This window comes from Oculina patagonica, chromosome 4 (assembly GCF_052425735.1).
Source record: "Oculina patagonica isolate OP01 chromosome 4, crgOcupat, whole genome shotgun sequence".
In the NCBI taxonomy this organism is placed as follows: Eukaryota; Metazoa; Cnidaria; class Anthozoa; order Scleractinia; family Oculinidae; genus Oculina; species Oculina patagonica.
In genome coordinates, this window is record NC_135761.1 from 57623809 (window position 1) to 57642868 (window position 19060).

Genomic DNA, 19060 nt, shown 5'->3' on the forward strand with positions numbered 1-19060 from the left:
CATAAATAACGTAGTTTATTCTTTCAGAAGCAGAAAAATAAACGCAAAATAGTTTCTCGTTCCAAAGTTATCAGGCATTTTTTTGCGTTTCACAAAGATGTCGAGCCGTCGAAATCGAGAGTTCGGTGTTCAACCGTATTGTTTATTATTTTTATTTTCATTTGTGTATTTTCGGTTGCGGCTGAATTGCAGGACAAATGCAAAATATGGAAATGAAAAATTTAACATTTAAAAGCGGCCTTTTGTCTCAGACAAATAGGCTACACTTCGATTGAAAATGTCCCAAAACTTTGCAACAATATCACCGAAGCTCAAAAATTAATTTTTTCTACTCACCGACATTGTGTTTCATCCCGGCTCTTGCTTTTTCGCAACATGATATTGTGGAATCCTCTGTAATTTCTGTATTTTTTCCATCTTTTCTTTGTGTTTTTGGAGTAGAAGGACTCTTGTGGAATCCAAAATGTCGACTTTCTCCCGTAGTTCGCTCTCCTTGAGACTTGAAGCTTCAAAATAGAAGAGAAAGCTAAGTTACAAAAATGTAAAAGCGAATCAGTTGTACTATACCCTCCATTTAAAAGTGATCTGAAACGTAATTTTTAAAGTTTGAATTTTATTTTTGTGCCAGCATCGAATACAATAACAAAGGCGTGATTTCTTCTTTTCAACCAAGGCTATGTGTTTCGGCTTTTATTCAATTCACTCGCAGTCTATACGATAATTACTTACTTCCTCGTCGAAATCAGCTGAGAAATAACGCTCGGGTAAATGTTTTTCCTCTCGGGCGATTTTTCCAGAGTTGAAGAATTCATTGCATATAGTCGAATCGTAAAGTTTAATAATTTATTTATGGCAAAGTGTTATTTCCCTTCAACGAAAAAATAGAATTTGAAATATCGCCTTCTTATCGCTGGCTTCAATCATTAATGAATAAAGAAAACTTTTGGGTTGAAATTTAATTACTTTTGGTCGGCAGGGCATTCACAACATTTTTAAGATGACCCTTATTGAAAGTTTTACATTTAAAAACAGAAAAGTTAATTGAAAAGAAAAAGAAAATTTTGCTAAAGATTACATCTTCTAGAACAAAAAAGTGACGTCAAGTCTATGAATATTTTAAAATTTTAATTCTTTAAAGTATCATTACAATTTAATTGGTCAGTCCAACATGGAATACCCCTTAGGAGTCATTTTTGCAATTTTAAGAGATACGGTTGTTAAATTTTTTCGGGCAAAATTGAGCCGCAACTACGTTTAGGAAAGGAAAATTGCGTTTCAAAAACTTCCTTTTTTTAATTGTGTAATCTTTTTCAAAATCTTCATTCAAGTGAAGTTTATGTAGTGGTCACTGTTTTAAAAAATACGAGTCGTATTTTATTATAATTATTTTGAAAATCCTCGTTTAGAAATTTCTCGCAAGATTATTTGACCTACCGAGAAACCACTATTTAAAACTTATACAACAAATTTTAAAATACTTTTTACCTTTTCAGATCTTAAATCGTCAACCATGATTTCATATTTTTTTAAAAACTGTTCGACTAAAGGTTAACATAAATTAAAAAAAATAGCTGGTGTCATTTAGGTAGTTTTTGTCAAGAGCCCGTGGATGTTTGTGGTTTATTTTATCTGTTTTCCAGTCTGAAGATTTCAAAAGAATTCTCCAAACTCTGAAACGTTTAGCGCATGCTTGCCGAACTCTCCACATGCGTATTGCTTAGCAACCGAATTACAAGAACTGTGGGCTCAAGGACTGATTTTGCTTCAATACGGGAATTTTTCCTCATGTGTCAAACTTAGCAAGTAAATTGTCTCCTAAAGAAAACAGTTTTACAACCAAAAGAAACCGATTTTAAAACTTAATTTCTTTCCCGAAGATAAATTTGCGGGTTGCTATGAATTGTCACTTTTTAAGAATTGCTCAAACGCCTTTTGACAGTCGGGAGAATTTCGGCCAGCATTGTCTACAGAGCCCGCAATTTCAGTATAAAAAGAGCGGTTGCTTAGCAATATGACGTATAATGTTTTAGGTCAGGCTGACGTGGTACCGTTCGGAAAGCTTGCATGTGTTACTTGGAGGTAAAAGATAGAGTTTAATGAAATGCAAGTATTTTATATCTTTACCTTAAATGACGTCTCCGACTCATAGCGTAGTTGCTGGTCTCACTTTGAATTCTGTTAAATGATTTAACTTTAAAGTAAGTTATCACTTAGATCTGTACAAGTTTAACTAGCAATCTTTAGATCATTATGGCAAACTTTATGTCAATTTAAATTATATATATAGCGTGTTTGACACCAAGGCGCCTGGGAAAGCTAATGAAAAAATATCACAGCACTTGCTATTCACCCGCCACGTTAATCAAACACTTCATTTGGAAGACTATCATGAGACATCACTTTTTTTATTTTTATCATATCTGATATATTTTACTTACATATGAAAAACACGCAAACGCTTTGGGAAGTAGTTTAGACCTGGTCTGACTTACACCAACCGTTCCATGTTAAATGTGGTTCAGCTCAACCAAAAACCAGGTCTTACTCAGTAAGACTTTGTGTTATAATTGGCCTTCATTTTCAAAAAAAAGCAAAGCACATAAAAAAGCACTTTTTGCACTGAAGTTTAGGATCATATTAAAACGTTCGGTAGTTTACATTAATTTTAAGTTATAATAAGTTTTATAAGTATTCATTTACCTACGAATATAGCTTTTCTTTTTTCTAGCCTGCGTTGCAGACTAACTAAACCCAGCTTCCTTTTTCAAACATGTTAATTCTCGCGTTTAATCCCCATTATATTTAGTAGCAACGAAAGTTTTTCTTTATTATAGGTCGGTACATGTACTTTATACCCTCACGAACACAAGAGTAAATTTAGGAGCGAAGGTAAATAAAAGTCGTTTTTAGTGTGAAAATGAAAACGACCTTTAGTTAAGTTCAATTTTTGGAGCAGAGGACTGCTGCATTTAAGAAAGACTCCGGGAACAAGATTGATTTAGAAAGAACCGAAGTGAGAGAGAAGTAACTTTAAAAATTGTACAGTAAAATCCCGATTTCTCAAAGCCTCGGTTTCTCGAGACTCCCGGGGTTTTTTTTTTTTCAAACCAATTTTCGTTTCCCTTGTAAAGTACTTCTCTGTAATTTTACCCCCGAGTTTTTAAACCTCCCGATTTCTCGAAGCAATTTTTATTTCTCCTCGAGCTACGAGAAATCGGGATTCTACTGTAAATTCAAATTAAACCAATGAGAGAACACACACTGAGAAACGAAAAAATGTTAAGGAAAATGTTAAGGAGACTGAAAACTACAAAGTCTGATAGAAACAGTCTCATAAATATCGAAGTCTCAGGCCCCGTCCACACTGACCCGGGTAAATTTGAAAACGCATCTTTTTTTCTCCGGTTAGGCCAACCGTCCACACTGAAACGGCGTTTTCGGTCACCGAAAACGGAGCTTTTCAAAAACGCTCACCAATGAGCGTTTGGACTTGGAGCGTGAAATAGTGTATTTTTATATTTTATTGTAAATAATTTTAGAGAGCCACTGGTTTGTTAGTATTTTTTATGTTATTTTACATAGTAGTGCTACCCTCGTTAAATAAAGATTTTACTTTTACTTTTACTTACTAATGAAGCGTATCGTTTTCAAATTTACCCGGGTCAGTGTGGACGGGGCCTGAAAATGCGAAGTCTGAGAGCTATGTACAAACTTCTCATAAAAAAATAAATGAAACGTGTAAAATATCATCGACAGAAAAGGTTATTTATCACCCATGGCCTAGATATCTGCACGTGCCACGGGTGAAAATAACTACAACCTGTTTGTTTTTAGAAGAGGTGATATTAAAGAACAGTTTGGCGTTAACATCGGATAACTATAAGTAGAACAGCATTGATAGAAAAAATCTAACTTCGGGAATGTAGGCTTGACTCAACAAAACATAAGAACTATACTTACTCGGAAGGTTTTTCTTCTTGGTGCCAATCGTGCTCTGAAAAAGATAAAAATAGCCACGTATTTTTACTAATTCATACTGGTAAGTAATGTTTTGCTATGTGCTCAGCATAAAGTTATGTAAATTGAGAATAACAACCACCAACCAACGTAGAAAATAACTACATTGCATTGATTTTACGCAAATTGTAATCATCATTTGGGACAAAAAACAGCATCGTGTTTAGAAAAATTTTACCTTCCAGAAAAACTCTCCGCAACCAAATAATACAGTCGACGATGAATCGAAACTTAATATTAAAACCTTCAACAGCAAACATTCAATAACAAAAATAATGGCTCTCGCTGTGAAAACGATTCTACAAAAGCTAGCCCTTTGCGTTTCAATATATAAGGTAGAAACGTTTCGTGGGTTTTACCACAAAAAACAAATTCCACAATTTATTTTAACAATACATACGTCCCATTTAACACACAAAGGTATAAAATACAACAGCACTTTGAACACGCTTCTTGGGATAATAAAGACTTCTCACAATAAAATTTTCACCTGAGAGAGCATAATGAGAATAAAATTGAACACAAATTTGCCGCACGCATCGGCAGAAATCGACAAACTCACCGCGTTCTAGAAGGAATCGCACCAACTCATTCAAGCACCGACTTCAAGTCGAACTCAACGCATTTCAATAAAACACAAATATCGAGAATTGTATGTCGTGGTGGTTACACATTTATACAGCTAATTCTTCCTGTGTATACAATGAATAATTTATGCTGCAAACAGTACTTGCTACGTCAGTGAACTGACGTGAATAAATATGAACGTGTCAAAGCGTCAAAGAATGTGTCTGAAGGTATTTCACTCTAAACGGAATTTGTTTCAACGAAGAAAATTATAACTTCACCGGTAAAACTACGACTACCCGAAAGCATTACCCACTTAAAAATAGCAAAACCAGGATTAAATGTAAACAGCTTTATTCAAACAAATTTGTTAAATTTCTTTTTCTGAAGTCGTTAGTTAAAAGAAAAATCGTTAAATTTATGACTAAACGGCGAGTGTCAATTACGGCCCTGCCATTATCTGGCCGAAACCACCAGTTTTTGAGGAAAATATAAGATAATTTAAGTAAATACTATGTTGTCTGAAAGATATGCAAATGAAACAAGCAGGAGACGAAGTTAAAATTCAAAGATAATTTTAATTAAGATCACAAGGGGGGCAAAAACTTAAATGACGTGATTTCTTAAAAATAAATGTCGTTGGCTCAACACATTTAAAATATTTAACACTTAGTCCATTAAGTGTAAGGAGTATGATGAAAATATTTTAATATAGCACTTAACGATAATTCAACTTTTAACCAGCTTCTATATTTGAGAAACAAATAATACCTAAATTTAAGGGGAAACCTTTAAAACCTGAAGACAAAAATGGAATTTATTGATTTCTAATTAAAGATGTGGTGATATCGTTACGTTATGTATTAAAATCAGTCAACTCCACGACCATTCATTTTGCAAATTCAAACGAAAATTCCCCTTGGGGACGATGTGGGGGTGCTCTTTGGCAGGATTGCGTGACTAATACAAATAAGAGGCTTAAAAAAATAAATAAAATTAATTGAAACCATAATGTATACTTAAAGCTAATGTAAATGTATTTTCTTTTGATATAATGTAAATGTATTTTCTTTTGAATAAAAAAAATGTATAAGAGACGATTTAAAATGTTCTAGTGTTCCTTTTTTGAGGATAGTGACAGGAAAAAAAGCATTTGTATCTCAATTTTTTTCTAGTGAAACTAATTTTTTTATTATCTGCATAATTAAAGAAAAGATTATTCTATGTAGACACAACTTATTATTCTTATATCTGATGTGGCTTTGTCAATATTCTACATTTTTGTTGTTGTTCTTAGAAAAAAAACTTACCGTTACGAACCAGTCTACGACAGAAAGATACTTTTTGGTTAACCAAAGAACAACAACAAAAATGTAGAATAAGTGTAGGAACAAAAGTAAAGTCTAATAAAAATACCTGGAACTTCAGTTTGAAAACCAGCAGCCTATACAGACAAAAAACAGTGCCATTAGTAAATAACCCTTTTATTTTGAAGGAGTGATTAAAAACTAGTTTCTCCTTTCAGTATCAATACATTATGAAGCAGACGGGTGATGAGAATAAGGAAAATCATCAACTAGGATACTGATGTAGTGCAAAATTCTTAGAACAAACATTAAAAGAAATATATGTGAATTAGTGCGGAGAATTGATATTTTCAGCTTGCAAAGTGACAGGATTGAAGAAAAGCCACTGCCGGTGGAAAAATTAACACAATTTTGATAGAGCATCAAAAAACCAAAAGCAAAGTAATCATGCTGGCCAATCACAAATGGCATGTGCAATGAACCAATCACAAACACAACTCAAATACATTGTAGCCAACATAAAGTGTGGGAAAACTTGAGTGAGCAGGTCACAATTGGTTCTGGTTTTACTTCTGATTGGTTGAAAAAGTGGCACAAGTCTATTAATTTGAAAAGCGTATTAATGCAAAACCAAAGCAAATGCAAATTAATTACAAAAATATTATTTTGTGTTAAAAAGGGAAACATCGATCATGGAAATGTTGTGGCTACTGGACTAACAACAGAGAGGTTATTTTATTTTACCTGTCCTTGAAGGATTGAAAAACAGTGGTGAAGAGTACCAAGAGCTGCCTGAAATCAATTAATAGATAATTATCAGTATGAACTCTGGACTGATTACACCTGTTTTCAGTGTTACGTAAATAGCGGCTTTCTATCGACATCCATCTTCCGCCGTACTAAAGAAACATGACAGATTGAAATCCATCAATTACAGCCCACTAGCATGACCTTCTGAACTATTGGACTCATTTGCATCAAACCATATCCGGTATGCATTGGTTTTGATTGGCTCATTTTAAAAAGAACGTCAAAAGGTGATGTCAAAAATTGGAGGTAGAAAGATAACTATCCAAGTAACACTGAAGGCAGGTGTTAACTTCATAGAAAAGCAGAGTACAGGAAAAAATATGCATTATGTATTTGAGCATATCAAACCATTGTTTTATCTTAAATCATAATGCTCATCAAGGGAAAACCCAAATCTTGATGCCTCTCGATGATCTCATATATTATGCATCCAAGTTCTTGATCTTTTTTAAAACAAATACTAACTTCAACAGCATGGTGCTCAACATACTTTTATTTAGATAACATTTTAATATTCCGAAACAGTAAAACTGCTCTGACACAACAAAAATAATATGTTGCCTTGCATTTCTAGAGTAGAACTTGAATGCATTGTTGTACCAAAGTGCTTAGCTTAGTCAATACATCAGCACTGTCCTCAGAAAAAATGTCAGAAAAAAGAAAGTTCTTTTAAATTAATTAAGTTACATATACCTGAGCAGTAGCCTTCAGAATAAGTACTTCCTGCAAATTATAACAAAAACATTAGACATAAATTTATTGCCAATATTTTTTGGAGGTGTTAAGGTTCAGCTAGCAGACACTGAAGATCGGTTTCTGGGGAGAAAGTTTGCAATCACACGCGGGTAAGCAACAGAAGACAATTCTCTCTGTTTTTCATCCCTGCAACTCCTTCCTACTCTAATTAGTTCTGGTCTAACGTTTTTCCTCCAGTAAGGCAGGCTAGTAGATGTGAACTGTCACTTGCCTATCAGCCAAGTGGCCCATACAGCCGGAGCTTATCCCAGTTTCCGTAGCATTTAGCGACTAAGAGTAAATGCTACTCCCCCCTGGATGGGATGCTAGTCCATCACAGGGTCACCCCCCAGCAGTAAATTTGCTGATACCCATTTATACACCTGGGTGGAGAGAGGCACTGTGAGAGTAAAGTGTCTTGCCTGAGAACACAACACAGCGCCCTGGCCAGGGCTTGAACCTGGGTCGTTCGACTCGGAGTCGAGCATGCCAACCATTAGGCCACCGCGCCTCCCAATCAGAACTACATAGGCTTGGATAAATTCTCCTGGCAGGAGATGAAGGGAGGAAAACTAAAGTTTCTACACTTTTTGTTTCATTTACAAGAAATACTTACATTATCCAATGGAAAAAGTGATTCTTCTCCAGTTGGGTCCAGCTGCAATGACAATAAAGTACAATTTATTAAAACTTTATTTAATGAGTGCCGGCCATGGTTAAACCAGGAACACGCATCCCACAAACCATTGATGGTAAGTCCCTCTGACAAAAAAGATATCATTAATAAGTAAATCCTGACCAGTAAATTCATAATTTACCCACCCATCACAGAGGGCTAAGAACAGGCTTTTAGCCAGGTGGGAGTCCAGGAGTCCTATGGACGGCCACTTTTCAAAGAAAATTAAAATGAATAACTGTATACAGAGGGGGTTTTGAGCAAATTTGGAAATCTTTAGACACCTCTGCACTCGTACTGCAGAAAAACACCTTGCATACTTCTCAGTCCCTCCTATGGGGACAAAGTCAGGTCTTATAAAACTTTTGGACTCCCACTTTTAAAATCCTGGATAAAAGTCTGACTGAGAACATGAACATGGGGGTGATCTAGAGGGGGAGGGAAGGAACAGGGCTCACGCAAAACTTAAGGGAACTGGCTACATGCAGGGTCACCTGGAAGAACTACCCAGAGCAGACTAGCAAAGCCAGTTGGAGGAAGACTGTGAAAAAGCTTTACATCATTAGCACTAACTTAGGAGACTAGGCAATAAAAACTCAATGACCCCAAGAATCGTGTTGACATCATGTTTTTACTCAAAGAAACAAACCATGCACTTACCTCCAACTGATCAATAAAAACCATCTGTTGATCTTCTATTCTGTACAAATCTTCTCGGATCTGGGACAATCCTGACACGATTTTCTCGGACATGTGGTGGGTTTTAGGGACCAGTTTAGGGGACTCTGTCTTGATTTGATCCGCCGACACCACACCAGAGAAGCCAGTTGACGATGCCGCTGTGGCTGGGTGCTTCACGGTGCTGGTTGAATGAGGGAGTGGTGCAGAAAAACCAGGTGTGGGGTGTAATGGTGGGGCAGCCTAGCGAGAGTTTAATAAACAAAAGTTTTAAACGACTAACATTATGCACTTTGTCTAGATTGCAATGTACAGGGTTCATACTCTTTTTCACAAACAATTGATTTTTTTTCCGGACTCCAGAATTCGCATTAACCCTTCCAAGATCTCAATATTATTTCTCCTTACTGTCTGCCATACATTTTTTATAATGTTAGTTCTGAGAATTCTTGGGTTTAACAGATTTCCAGAACTTTCCTGGACTGGTTGTCTTTTTCCAGGCCTGGAAAGTGCCACAATAAAATTCCGGGACTTCTAAGGTTTTCCAGGACCCATATGAACCCTGAATGTACCTCAATGTATGAACTAGTTGACTGTAACATCAAGTACAATCTCTTTCTACTTCTGCAGCACTGGACACCAAACAATGAAAATATATCTGCCAACTTTTTTGGGGTCAAAGGCATGAGATTTTTATCCTGAGAGTGCTAGGATTTCCGGAGACAACATGACCGTTTCCGAAGATTCCCAAAGATGTCCGAAGTATTCGGAAGACGTTCTGAACACATTCCGTTCCCAGTCTGAAGACGTTTTTTTGCTAAACACAACCTAGTTCCCAATGCTTTCTTGTTAAAACTCTGAGTTTTCAGGGAATGTATGGTCATTTACTCATTTATACAGAGTTTTCGTACCTCACATTGGTTCGAGCTTACATTTTTTTGGAAAGTGTGTCAGTTATGGCTGTAATAACTCACATTTATCGACTAGGCATGAGAAATTTGTTTGTAAGTGTGAGTTGGTGTGATTCAGGCCTAAGGCGTGAGAGTTGGCAGGTTTATGAAAATAGTCTGGACAACAGAATATAAATAAAATAATTTTGTATGGCAGAGAGGAACAATCCTCGCACAAGCCCATTGATTGAAACCTGGTGTGATGCTTGAGAGCACCGCACTGGTCAGTGTTGTGGAGGTCATGGGTTCGAATCCCATTGACGTCCTGAGTTCTTTCAGGCTTCTCTTCCCCAAACTTAATTAGGACGAGGATTGTGCTATAATTGCTTAAAAATATATCTAATTTTGCCTAAACTATTGTGATCTTAATAAACATGATAGACTGTTCGGAGTTGCCCACTTTATTGAAGGGAAGGATCTATGAAACCTACCCCTAATACTGATAATAATTCCATACAACAAAGCATAATAGAGTACCTGAGCAATACTTGATGTATGAAACTCAGCCACGCTCCTCAGTTTGTTTATCCAGTCTTGTCTTTCTTTAGCATCATTGGCTGAAATTTAGAAGCAAACTTCTATCAGCCCCGACTAACAAAATTATAGATAGGCAACCTTCCAAGTTTATTTTTTTTCCTAAGTGGCCATTTGGACACCGACTACTCAAGTTTGGTTGCCAGTGAAAAATTTTAGTTGCTAAATTAAGCTCACGCTTTCAATCCTTCTCCTCAATCTTAGTTGCCAGGCTGGCGACTTTGGTTCCAATTAAGTCTCCAGCTCCAAAATATTAGTCGCCATGGCGACTAAAATGGTCTTAACTTTGCGGGTTGATAGGGTTAGCAGAGTCTGGTGAAATTCCCACCCTGTGGGTGAATCACTGATAATAAAAACAGATGATCCAGAAGGCCCAATGAATTTGCCATGTTATATTTACCTCTTAGTTTAAAAATATCACCATTGGCTGCACTAACAGTGAATGTAAATGAATCAGCCTCGTCGCCAGGTGCTATCATGCTTCCCTATTGAAAAAATACACAAATTCTGATCAACAGAAATATGTTTAATTACTTGGTTTTTTGTGTGTCATAAGATAAGTTCATGGACAGATCCCGGATTTTTAAAAAGGTGGGGGAGGGAGTACGAGTCCCTTTTTGGGAGGGGAGGGGGGTCTTGGGGCAAGACCCTATGCTACGATGGGCAACAAAAGTAGTTGGAACCGTTGGCAGAATTGAGTGCTAATTTTTAATATTTCCATCATTCCACTTCAAATCCGGTGTAGTTTGTGAACCACTTCCCCTCCCCCTTTTCAATGTTGTACAGAAATGAAACAAGTCTTGCAGATAGCAAATCCAACATCCAGCAATTTGCCTAAGGTACTCAAGCAGAGTGTGTCATTCAACACCTTTGTCACGGGCCCATTATGGATTTATGATTCTCAAGACACTTACTCCAAGATAAACTGATCCTCTAGGCCCAAGCTTCTTCTTCTCTTTGTCCTGGGTAACAAGAGATTGATCACAAAATAATTAATGCACTTGGATTTATTATAAGTTCATTTCTTTCTTTATTCCCCTCGCCCCTCTGCTACACAATGTACATTCATACGGTATATTGATATAAAATAAAAAAGAAATAAAATAAGAAATTAATAGTAGCATATCCACAGAGTAAAAAGATCTTGAAACATCCACTGTTTCAAGATCAAATTGGGTGTTAGATGTGTTGGTTTTTAAATTAGTAGAAGGAAGCAAACCAAAGAACGTGGAGAAAACCCTCAGAGAAAGGAGGAGAACCAACAAAATTATAATCTCAACCCACATATGGGTCTTGGATTTAAACCAAAGTGCAAAAATTTGCCAGCTTGCCCTAGAACCATTGTGTACAAGCCCGGAGGTCTTTCTCAGTGGCCTTACTTCATCTGCCAAGTAAAAAGTCCAAAGTGATGGACAGAGTCCACTAGCTATTGGACAGGAATTTCTCTGATAACTGTGAACCCAGGCCACAGTGGAAGGTAGGCTCTTCCACCCCCTGCTCCCCATATTGCAATGAGAAATGAAATATGGATAATAAGTTCTTACCACATAATATTCCAGCAATCCAGAATCAGGATCTAGAGTGAACCATCTAAACTGCCAGCCCTTCATAAGATTAGTCCATTTGCTAAGCTGTCCCTCAGTTGGTTTCCTGTGGTAAGAACATTACACACTTTTTTTACAATGAGTGGCTATAAAACATATAATAATTATTATCATGTTGTGGTTCAAATTCACCCTTGGTACAATCTGATATTTTCCTTCCATTTGTTCGCAATATAATTGGCTATACCAAGGGGCATCCTATCACATAACAGAAGTCCCTCAGAGTTGTTCCTGAAAATATCCCTACTCCTTCCATAGATGGGTTTTTGGTTTGAATCCCCCTTAACCCCTCCGGTGTCCATATTAACGGGGTTCCACTGTACATGTACTGTGATTAGTCCGGGTTACAGGCTGTATTGTACATTACAGCCTGCTTCCCATAAGCTAGACTAGAAACACTTCCCATACAGATTTATTACAGATTTATTTACAGATTTATTGCACACAAACGGACGTAAAATAAATCGACGGAGAAAAAACTTGAAGCCGTATGTTTCGAATTTCTGCACAAACCTCCCACTCTACTAAAAAGGTACTGTATACAGCAAGGTTAACAGGATTTTCTTTTTCTTTTAGATATAACTCATAGAACTGAGAAAACTTTCTGAGTTTCTCTGGAGTCGTAGAAACACTGCTAATCAGCCAATCAGATCACGCTTTTTATACTCTCGTTAATTTCTAAAATTAGATTACAAAATTGCTGATTGAGAAACTCCTTACCTAAATTTGTCGTCATCCTGTTGGTCAAGAACCTACAATTAAAAAACGAAAAAGCAAAGGGGATACGAAAACAAAAACAAGTTCTTTACTACAGAGACAAATTCGCATTCGTCAACAACTCTAATCAGAGAAGCAAGGAGAATCGAATAAACGCGCTGTTTACAAGCGGAAAACTTAAAAATACAAGGCAAGATCTTAAACTTTTTCCAATCCTTACCTTGGCTTTTTGCATAACACCAAGAATAACGGTCTTCTCTTCTTCTGAAAACTGGCTTAGATCGATATCTAGGTCGGCAAAGTACGGATCCTTTAAAATATCTTCAGCGACCGCCATCTTGGCTGGTGCTGTATTGTCCTGGACTCGTTTTCGTGTGTACTGAACCTGCTGTCCGGGGGTAGCGAGGGGTGCTGCTATGTCACGGTTCGCACACAGGCAGACAACCTTCTGTTTTTTGCGTGGTGTGTTCATTTATGGAACTTGAGGCTTGCTTATGAGGCGACTTGATCGGTTGGCATTTTGGTCTTCTATTATAGACTCTTTTACCTTTATGGTTCAACAGGGTTTTTTTTTAACTTAATTGAACCATAAAAGGTTTGCCATGTCATGGTTCGCGCACAGGCAACCACCTTATGTTTGCATGGTGTGTCTACTTGTGGAACTTGACGCTTGATTATGAGGCGACCTGATGAGGCGACTTGATCGGTTGACATTTTGTTCTTCTATTATAGACTCTTTTACCTTTCTGGTTCAACAGGGTTTCAAAAAGGCTGTTTTTTAACTTATTTGAACAATAAAAAGTTTTCCTGAAGGGACACTGTCGGATTTTACTGCTTTTCGGTAAAAAGTACTAAAATTAGCGAATTGGTTTTCTCGTACATAAAATGCACCTAGTACATCAAGATGAAGATATAAAGTAAATTGTCGTTGAAGGAAAAAGGGAACCATAATTATTTGCAGGTTTAATTTCTGAGTCCACGACGACAAAACGTGAAAAAAAAAAAACAGCCTGATTTTTTCAAGCTGAGATCTAAAGTTCCTGATGGCATCACAAATATATCATTTGTTTATCGCTTCAGTACATTGGGATAGGGAATTTTGACAAAATTGGACCACTATTTTACGCTCTTGAGTTTTTGAAGTGAAACTGGTGACAGTTTCCCTTTAACATTATGGTAAAAGTCCGAACAGATTTCGGATATGGGAAAACTGAACCACGCTGATTTCCAAGGCTTTTGCTCAAATTTCCTTATTATTGCATTGGGTGCCCCTGAAGGTTGACTGAATTGGGGGCGCTAAATGAAACAGGGGAGCTTATTTGAGAGACACTTATTACACTAGGGGCACTTAAAGGATCCTAGTCAACATGTGGGTCACCCTCCACCATTTTCTCTGCCATCTAAATTCGGACATTTCGCATGTTAAAAAGAAATCCTCGTCCATCCTTGTGCGTTTGCATTACTGAGGTCTTCAACTGTCACAAATGCTTTTTAAAATTAACTGTGCTTATTTTTGACTAGTTATTCTATCATTCATTTGTTTGTATGGAGGGACATTTATCAGTTGAACTTAATTGGTTCCTGGACAGCCTCCGCCATTTTCGATGCCATCGTATGAAAACTGTACGTCGAAGCGAAATCTTATTGCACTTGAAATCTGTTGAATTACCGTATTTTCACAAATTAACGCCCCCGGCGTTTATTTTTAACTTGGCTTCGTGAACCCGGCGTTTATTTGAGGCCGACGTTTAATCGGGGCCCGGCGTTTATTAACGGACTGCAATTTTCTGCCAATTTTTCAGATTGATTTATTGTTACCGATCTTCGAGACCAAGGGGCAGTTTGTCAAGGCGGGACGATTTTTCTCTTCGTTCTGCCCCGAAAAAGTGTCCCTGGGTATCCAAAGGGGATTATTTCCCAAAGGTACACTATTACGGATTGGATAGTTTATGTTGCAATCGAGATTTGTGACAAACAGAATATATTTACTTGTTAGCTTGAACTTAAATTAAATAAATGCCGGGACCTCGAACGAACGCCCCCGGCGTTTATTTAAAAACTAGCAATTTTGACCCGGCGTTTATACGAGGCCGGCGTTTAATCGGGGTCCGGCGTTTAATCGAGAAAATACGCTTCTTTTAGCAGTTTCACATTGATCTCTTTCCTTTAGAGACGGTCTGCGAAAAATATACTACCGAAATTCTCGTATGTAAACAAAAACTTTAATGGAAGGGGAACGCGCTGAATGGAATTATAACAGTGACTGCAAACATAAAAAAAACGAACACAAATTTGTCATCACTGTTTGACTTTTATTTTAATGACAAGATACAAAAAATTAATGCAGCTGAACTACAAACACTAAGTGTCCAAATACCAGTAGGTTGTAGGCTCAATCTACCGCTTCATCTAAACTTATGGTTGCCTCTTTCCAGTTGCCTTTCAGAAGCTCAAATCCTTGCCTGGCTATCAACCGAAATACTAGGCTATTTACTTTTTCCTTTTTATGCACCTAACAAACCAGCTTTTACTTAACATTTAAATTCAATAAATAAATAAACTTTGGTGGCTGCCAATGCAGTTCTTGCATTTAATGATACTTTTACAGATATTTTGTATTTTTAATCGTTTTTAATATTGTATTTTTAACACGTATGTTGTAAGATATTTTTTTAATATTGGATTTTTAATATGTAATTTTTAACTCCTTTTAATATGAATTCATTAATTTTTTATTATACCTAAATTGTCAAGCACTTTTATCATGAGCATCTGGCTCGGGAGATTGGGTAACCACTCCCCGTGTATTTGGCGTGAAAAAAAATAACCTAGCCTGCGAATACAGCCACCTCTCATTCACGTCCCGCAACGAAGAGCGCTCTTCGTTGCGGGACGTATAGAGGGGTGATCGAGGAATTACCTTTACCTTTACCTTTTACCTTGAAGTTGAGGGGGAGAAAGCCTGGGATCGAGACCCAGAGGGGGGACTCCCCTATTAAAATGACGGGTTTGCTCCTCGGAAAATTTCGAACACCCCTTTAAGGTACAAGAATCATGTTTCGTGGGCGTGGCCCAATTTCATTTTTCACCCCTAGCTAACAAGTACCAATTCTAAACTAAAAATTAAACTGGCACTGGCAACTCTTTCCAATTCCTTCTTCTCTAAAAGCTTATTTGAATAATTCAGAATTAAAAACCAAATGCAGTAAAGGTTTCCGTCATTTTTAAGATCGATAACTTTAAAGACCCCCTAAAAGGTACTGCGACAACTCTAGCGGCGGACAGTTTAGGTTTAAGCACCCTATAGCGGTACCAATCCACAAATATTACCCCCTAAACGGTACGACCAGCACTCCCGTAATAATAATAATAATAATAATAATAATAATATTAATAATAATAATAATAATAATAATAATAATCGAACGTCATTTTAATAGGCGAATCCCCCAGGCGGGATCGAGGTTTTTGATCCCTTTTTTATTTTCAACTAACCTACAATTTTAAAACGCTGATTCCTATATCTAGAACTTATATGTGTAAAGAAACAGCGCCGATCTCTATTGTCTGTACAGATTAGAGACAAGTTATGGTCACTGCAGTTGCTAGTTACTCCTAGATACAAATTAGTAAGCTTATGTTTATATGTAACATATGTAAATTTTCCATCATTATTCTTCTCTTCATAAAACAGGAAAGCATCAACAGCTGAAGGGCCACAATGATGTCTCTGTAAATGCAATGGAAACATTGAAAATCAAACAATAATAGGCCTTATGCATGATAACGTCATAAGCTAACCGCGATCAGGCGCCCCCGCGGAAAAAGAAAGCCTGATCGCAGGTTACATAAGCTCAAAATTCACCACCAAGCCTCGTTTACGAAAGTTATTCGCAACCTTTCGCCACCTTCATGCAATTTTCACGTGGGTATTCTTTTCTTCTTTGCTGCTTTGGGAATTCGTTCATGATGATATTCACAAGTTTACACTTTGAAAGCGAGGCTTGGCGGTGAAACTAGCAAGTCTGACGTAAACATGCATAAGGGCTATTCAACATACATTCTCTGAACAATAAATTTGCCAAGCAGAACTGTTACATGTTCTAGTGCCATTGAATCGAATATCAAGCCAGTCATCAGTTAAATTATTTGGCGATTTCTCAGCGTATCTGTTAAAATTTCAACCCGTACAGTAAATTTTGACCAATTTTCAGCTATAATTTTAACCAGGTCAATTTTATTTTATATTTAACAATATATAATCTACAGGCCACAGAGGGAAGATCAGTCCTACTTGTGATAAAACTTTCTCGAAACTTTCGGTAAAAGAAAACAATGATTCAACAAACAAAATCTCTCTTTACCAAGTAAATTGTTACATTTTACTTGTTTCCATTGAATCGAAGATCAAATTGGTGGATTGCCGAGTCAATTTTTATTAAATTATAAACAGGTCACAAAAGAAAGACCTTAATTTTCAAAGAAACATACGGTAAATTATATTGACCGGACTGTTTCGACTTGCTTTAACTTTAAATTAACTTTTTTTAAAGCAGGTATAATTGTATTGGAGTTCATTGCAAATAGACACTCAGGTTTAAGGTCTCCGCACACGCGGGGACAAGGCGCAGGGACATGTCCCAGCGACATGTAGCAGCGACAAATCATTTGTTTAGGGCCTAGCTGATTACATGAGCCGGGCTGGCTCGGTTGGCCTTCAGCCCGGTATTACATGAGCCCGGTTAGCCGCGCTGGCGGTGCCGAGATGACCAGCCCGGTTCAGTACGAATAATCAGAGCACGAATGATCTTGATCACCTTTTTCCGGGAATTTGGTGGTAAGTTGCACATGCAGCTGGATGGTACTACCTCACACCAGAAGGAGTAGCATTGATTTTCGTCCGAATTGGGCCGGAGAGAAATTTAGCTGGCCCGCTAGCCGGGCTGGCCCGGGAACCGGCTAACCGGGCTGGCCCGGTGTCATGTAATCGCGAAGTTGATTTTTGTTGCGTTAACAGACGTGCCGAGATCTCGGCAAACCGAGCCAGCCCGGCTAACCGGGCCAGCCCGGCTCATGAAGGGACATGAAGCAGGGGGTGTAGCGGGGACATGTAGCAGGACAAAGTCACAATATGTGCACACGCAAGAAAATGTATCGGGGACATCATGTCGCTGCGACATGTCCCTGGGTCTTGTCCCCACGTGTGCGGAGACCTTAATTAACTCACCTCAAATGTGATGCCATTTTCCTCGTTGACTTTCAGCGCATACCTTTTATAACCGTCTAGCTCATCAGTGAACTGAATACACTTGGTATCCTTTCCTTTGACCTTCTTTATAGTAAATCCTTTGAGTTATCAAATACACAATTACTGAAAACTGCTGGAAACAGTTCGGTTGTTGAAATTCAACTAACCCGCCTGCCATCAGGCGGCGACGGAAGATAGGAAAAAGGCGAACTCCAGAAAGCAAACTTTAAAAAGGTGCACTACTTACTCGTTTTAGGGTTTCTTGTAAAACGACCATTGCATTTAGCCTGAGGTCGCCCGCCGATAATGTGAATCTTTAGGAGATTTCCTCTGCATCCACTTTCTAGCCTATAAAATGACTGAAGGCTGACAGGAGATGCATTTCTCTTCCAGCTTGATCGGACTTCAACACGTGCAAGCAAGCAAGCCACCACGCTCTACCGATAAAAAGTGATTTGTGATTGAGATCAGAACCATAACTAAAAAGTCTAAAAAAGTCAGGGACCCTGCGGAAAGCGTAACGTTCTTCAGTTATAGTAGGGAACAGAATACAGGACGTAACGCTACGAAACAAATAAAACTGTCTAAATTAATAAGAAAAGGAAGGACTCTTGAGTTGACATGCAAAATAGAAGACAAGCTTAAGTAGAAGACAAAAAATTATAAACCATATCATATGTATCATTCAGTAGAACCCCGATATAACTGCAGTATGCCAAGGGAGCAATAAAATAATATCGTTATATTGAGAAATCGTTATATCGAAACTCCCGATATAACGATATGGCCGTAAAATAGCCGAAAATATCGTTATATAGGGGTTGACCTAACTTGAACTTTTTTACTGCGTATTATGATCACAAAATTTACAAATGTAACGATTTAAGCACGCATATCATAGTACAAATTAAAGCTGTTGACAGAAACGTAAGAGATGACTCGATTTCATATACTGTCATGTTATTATATTAAATTCAATGTTTTGCTTAAATTGTGACTCTGTACTGACAATATCGTTATATCGAGAAAGATTTTACGTTAGGTCCGCTAAATTCTCATCGTTATGTCGGGAATATCGCCATATCATATCGAAGATCGTTATATCGGAGTTCTATAACTTTTGCTAGGACATAGAATATTCATCGTTATACCAGGAATCTTATCGATATATATCGAATATCGTTATATCGGGGTTCCACTGTACTAGGCCCGGAGAC

The 19060-nt window shown here is 37.5% G+C and overlaps 1 protein-coding gene and 1 long non-coding RNA gene across 4 annotated transcripts in view; both read right to left on the bottom strand.

The window, feature by feature from the left end:
* The window catches only part of LOC144650847 (oxysterol-binding protein-related protein 11-like), a 32084-nt gene extending 19140 nt beyond the window's left edge, over positions 1-12944 (bottom strand). The window contains exons 1-14 of one of the 3 annotated variants that reach the window (XM_078510611.1): positions 12816-12944; positions 12599-12630; positions 11819-11924; positions 11189-11236; positions 10675-10759; positions 10218-10297; positions 8773-9033; positions 8053-8094; positions 7395-7424; positions 6636-6683; positions 6001-6028; positions 3961-3994; positions 2125-2175; positions 337-506 (exon numbers count right to left, since the gene is read on the bottom strand). In XM_078510611.1, coding sequence (XP_078366737.1) covers positions 337-506; positions 2125-2175; positions 3961-3994; positions 6001-6028; positions 6636-6683; positions 7395-7424; positions 8053-8094; positions 8773-9033; positions 10218-10297; positions 10675-10759; positions 11189-11236; positions 11819-11924; positions 12599-12630; positions 12816-12932 — 1132 coding nt within the window. In that variant the 5' untranslated portion in view covers positions 12933-12944. The remainder of the gene's footprint in view (positions 1-336; positions 507-2124; positions 2176-3960; positions 3995-6000; positions 6029-6635; positions 6684-7394; positions 7425-8052; positions 8095-8772; positions 9034-10217; positions 10298-10674; positions 10760-11188; positions 11237-11818; positions 11925-12598; positions 12631-12815) is intronic. The other 2 variants (XM_078510609.1, XM_078510610.1) reach the window with 2 other exon arrangements.
* A 2583-nt stretch (positions 12945-15527) lies between these two features.
* On the bottom strand, positions 15528-18197 carry LOC144648891 (uncharacterized). Its single transcript, XR_013569795.1, has 3 exons — positions 18091-18197; positions 17823-17941; positions 15528-16325 (listed from the first exon to the last, which is right to left on the bottom strand). It is a non-coding gene; the product is annotated as an uncharacterized LOC144648891 (long non-coding RNA).
* Between the last annotated feature and the right edge of the window lie 863 nt (positions 18198-19060).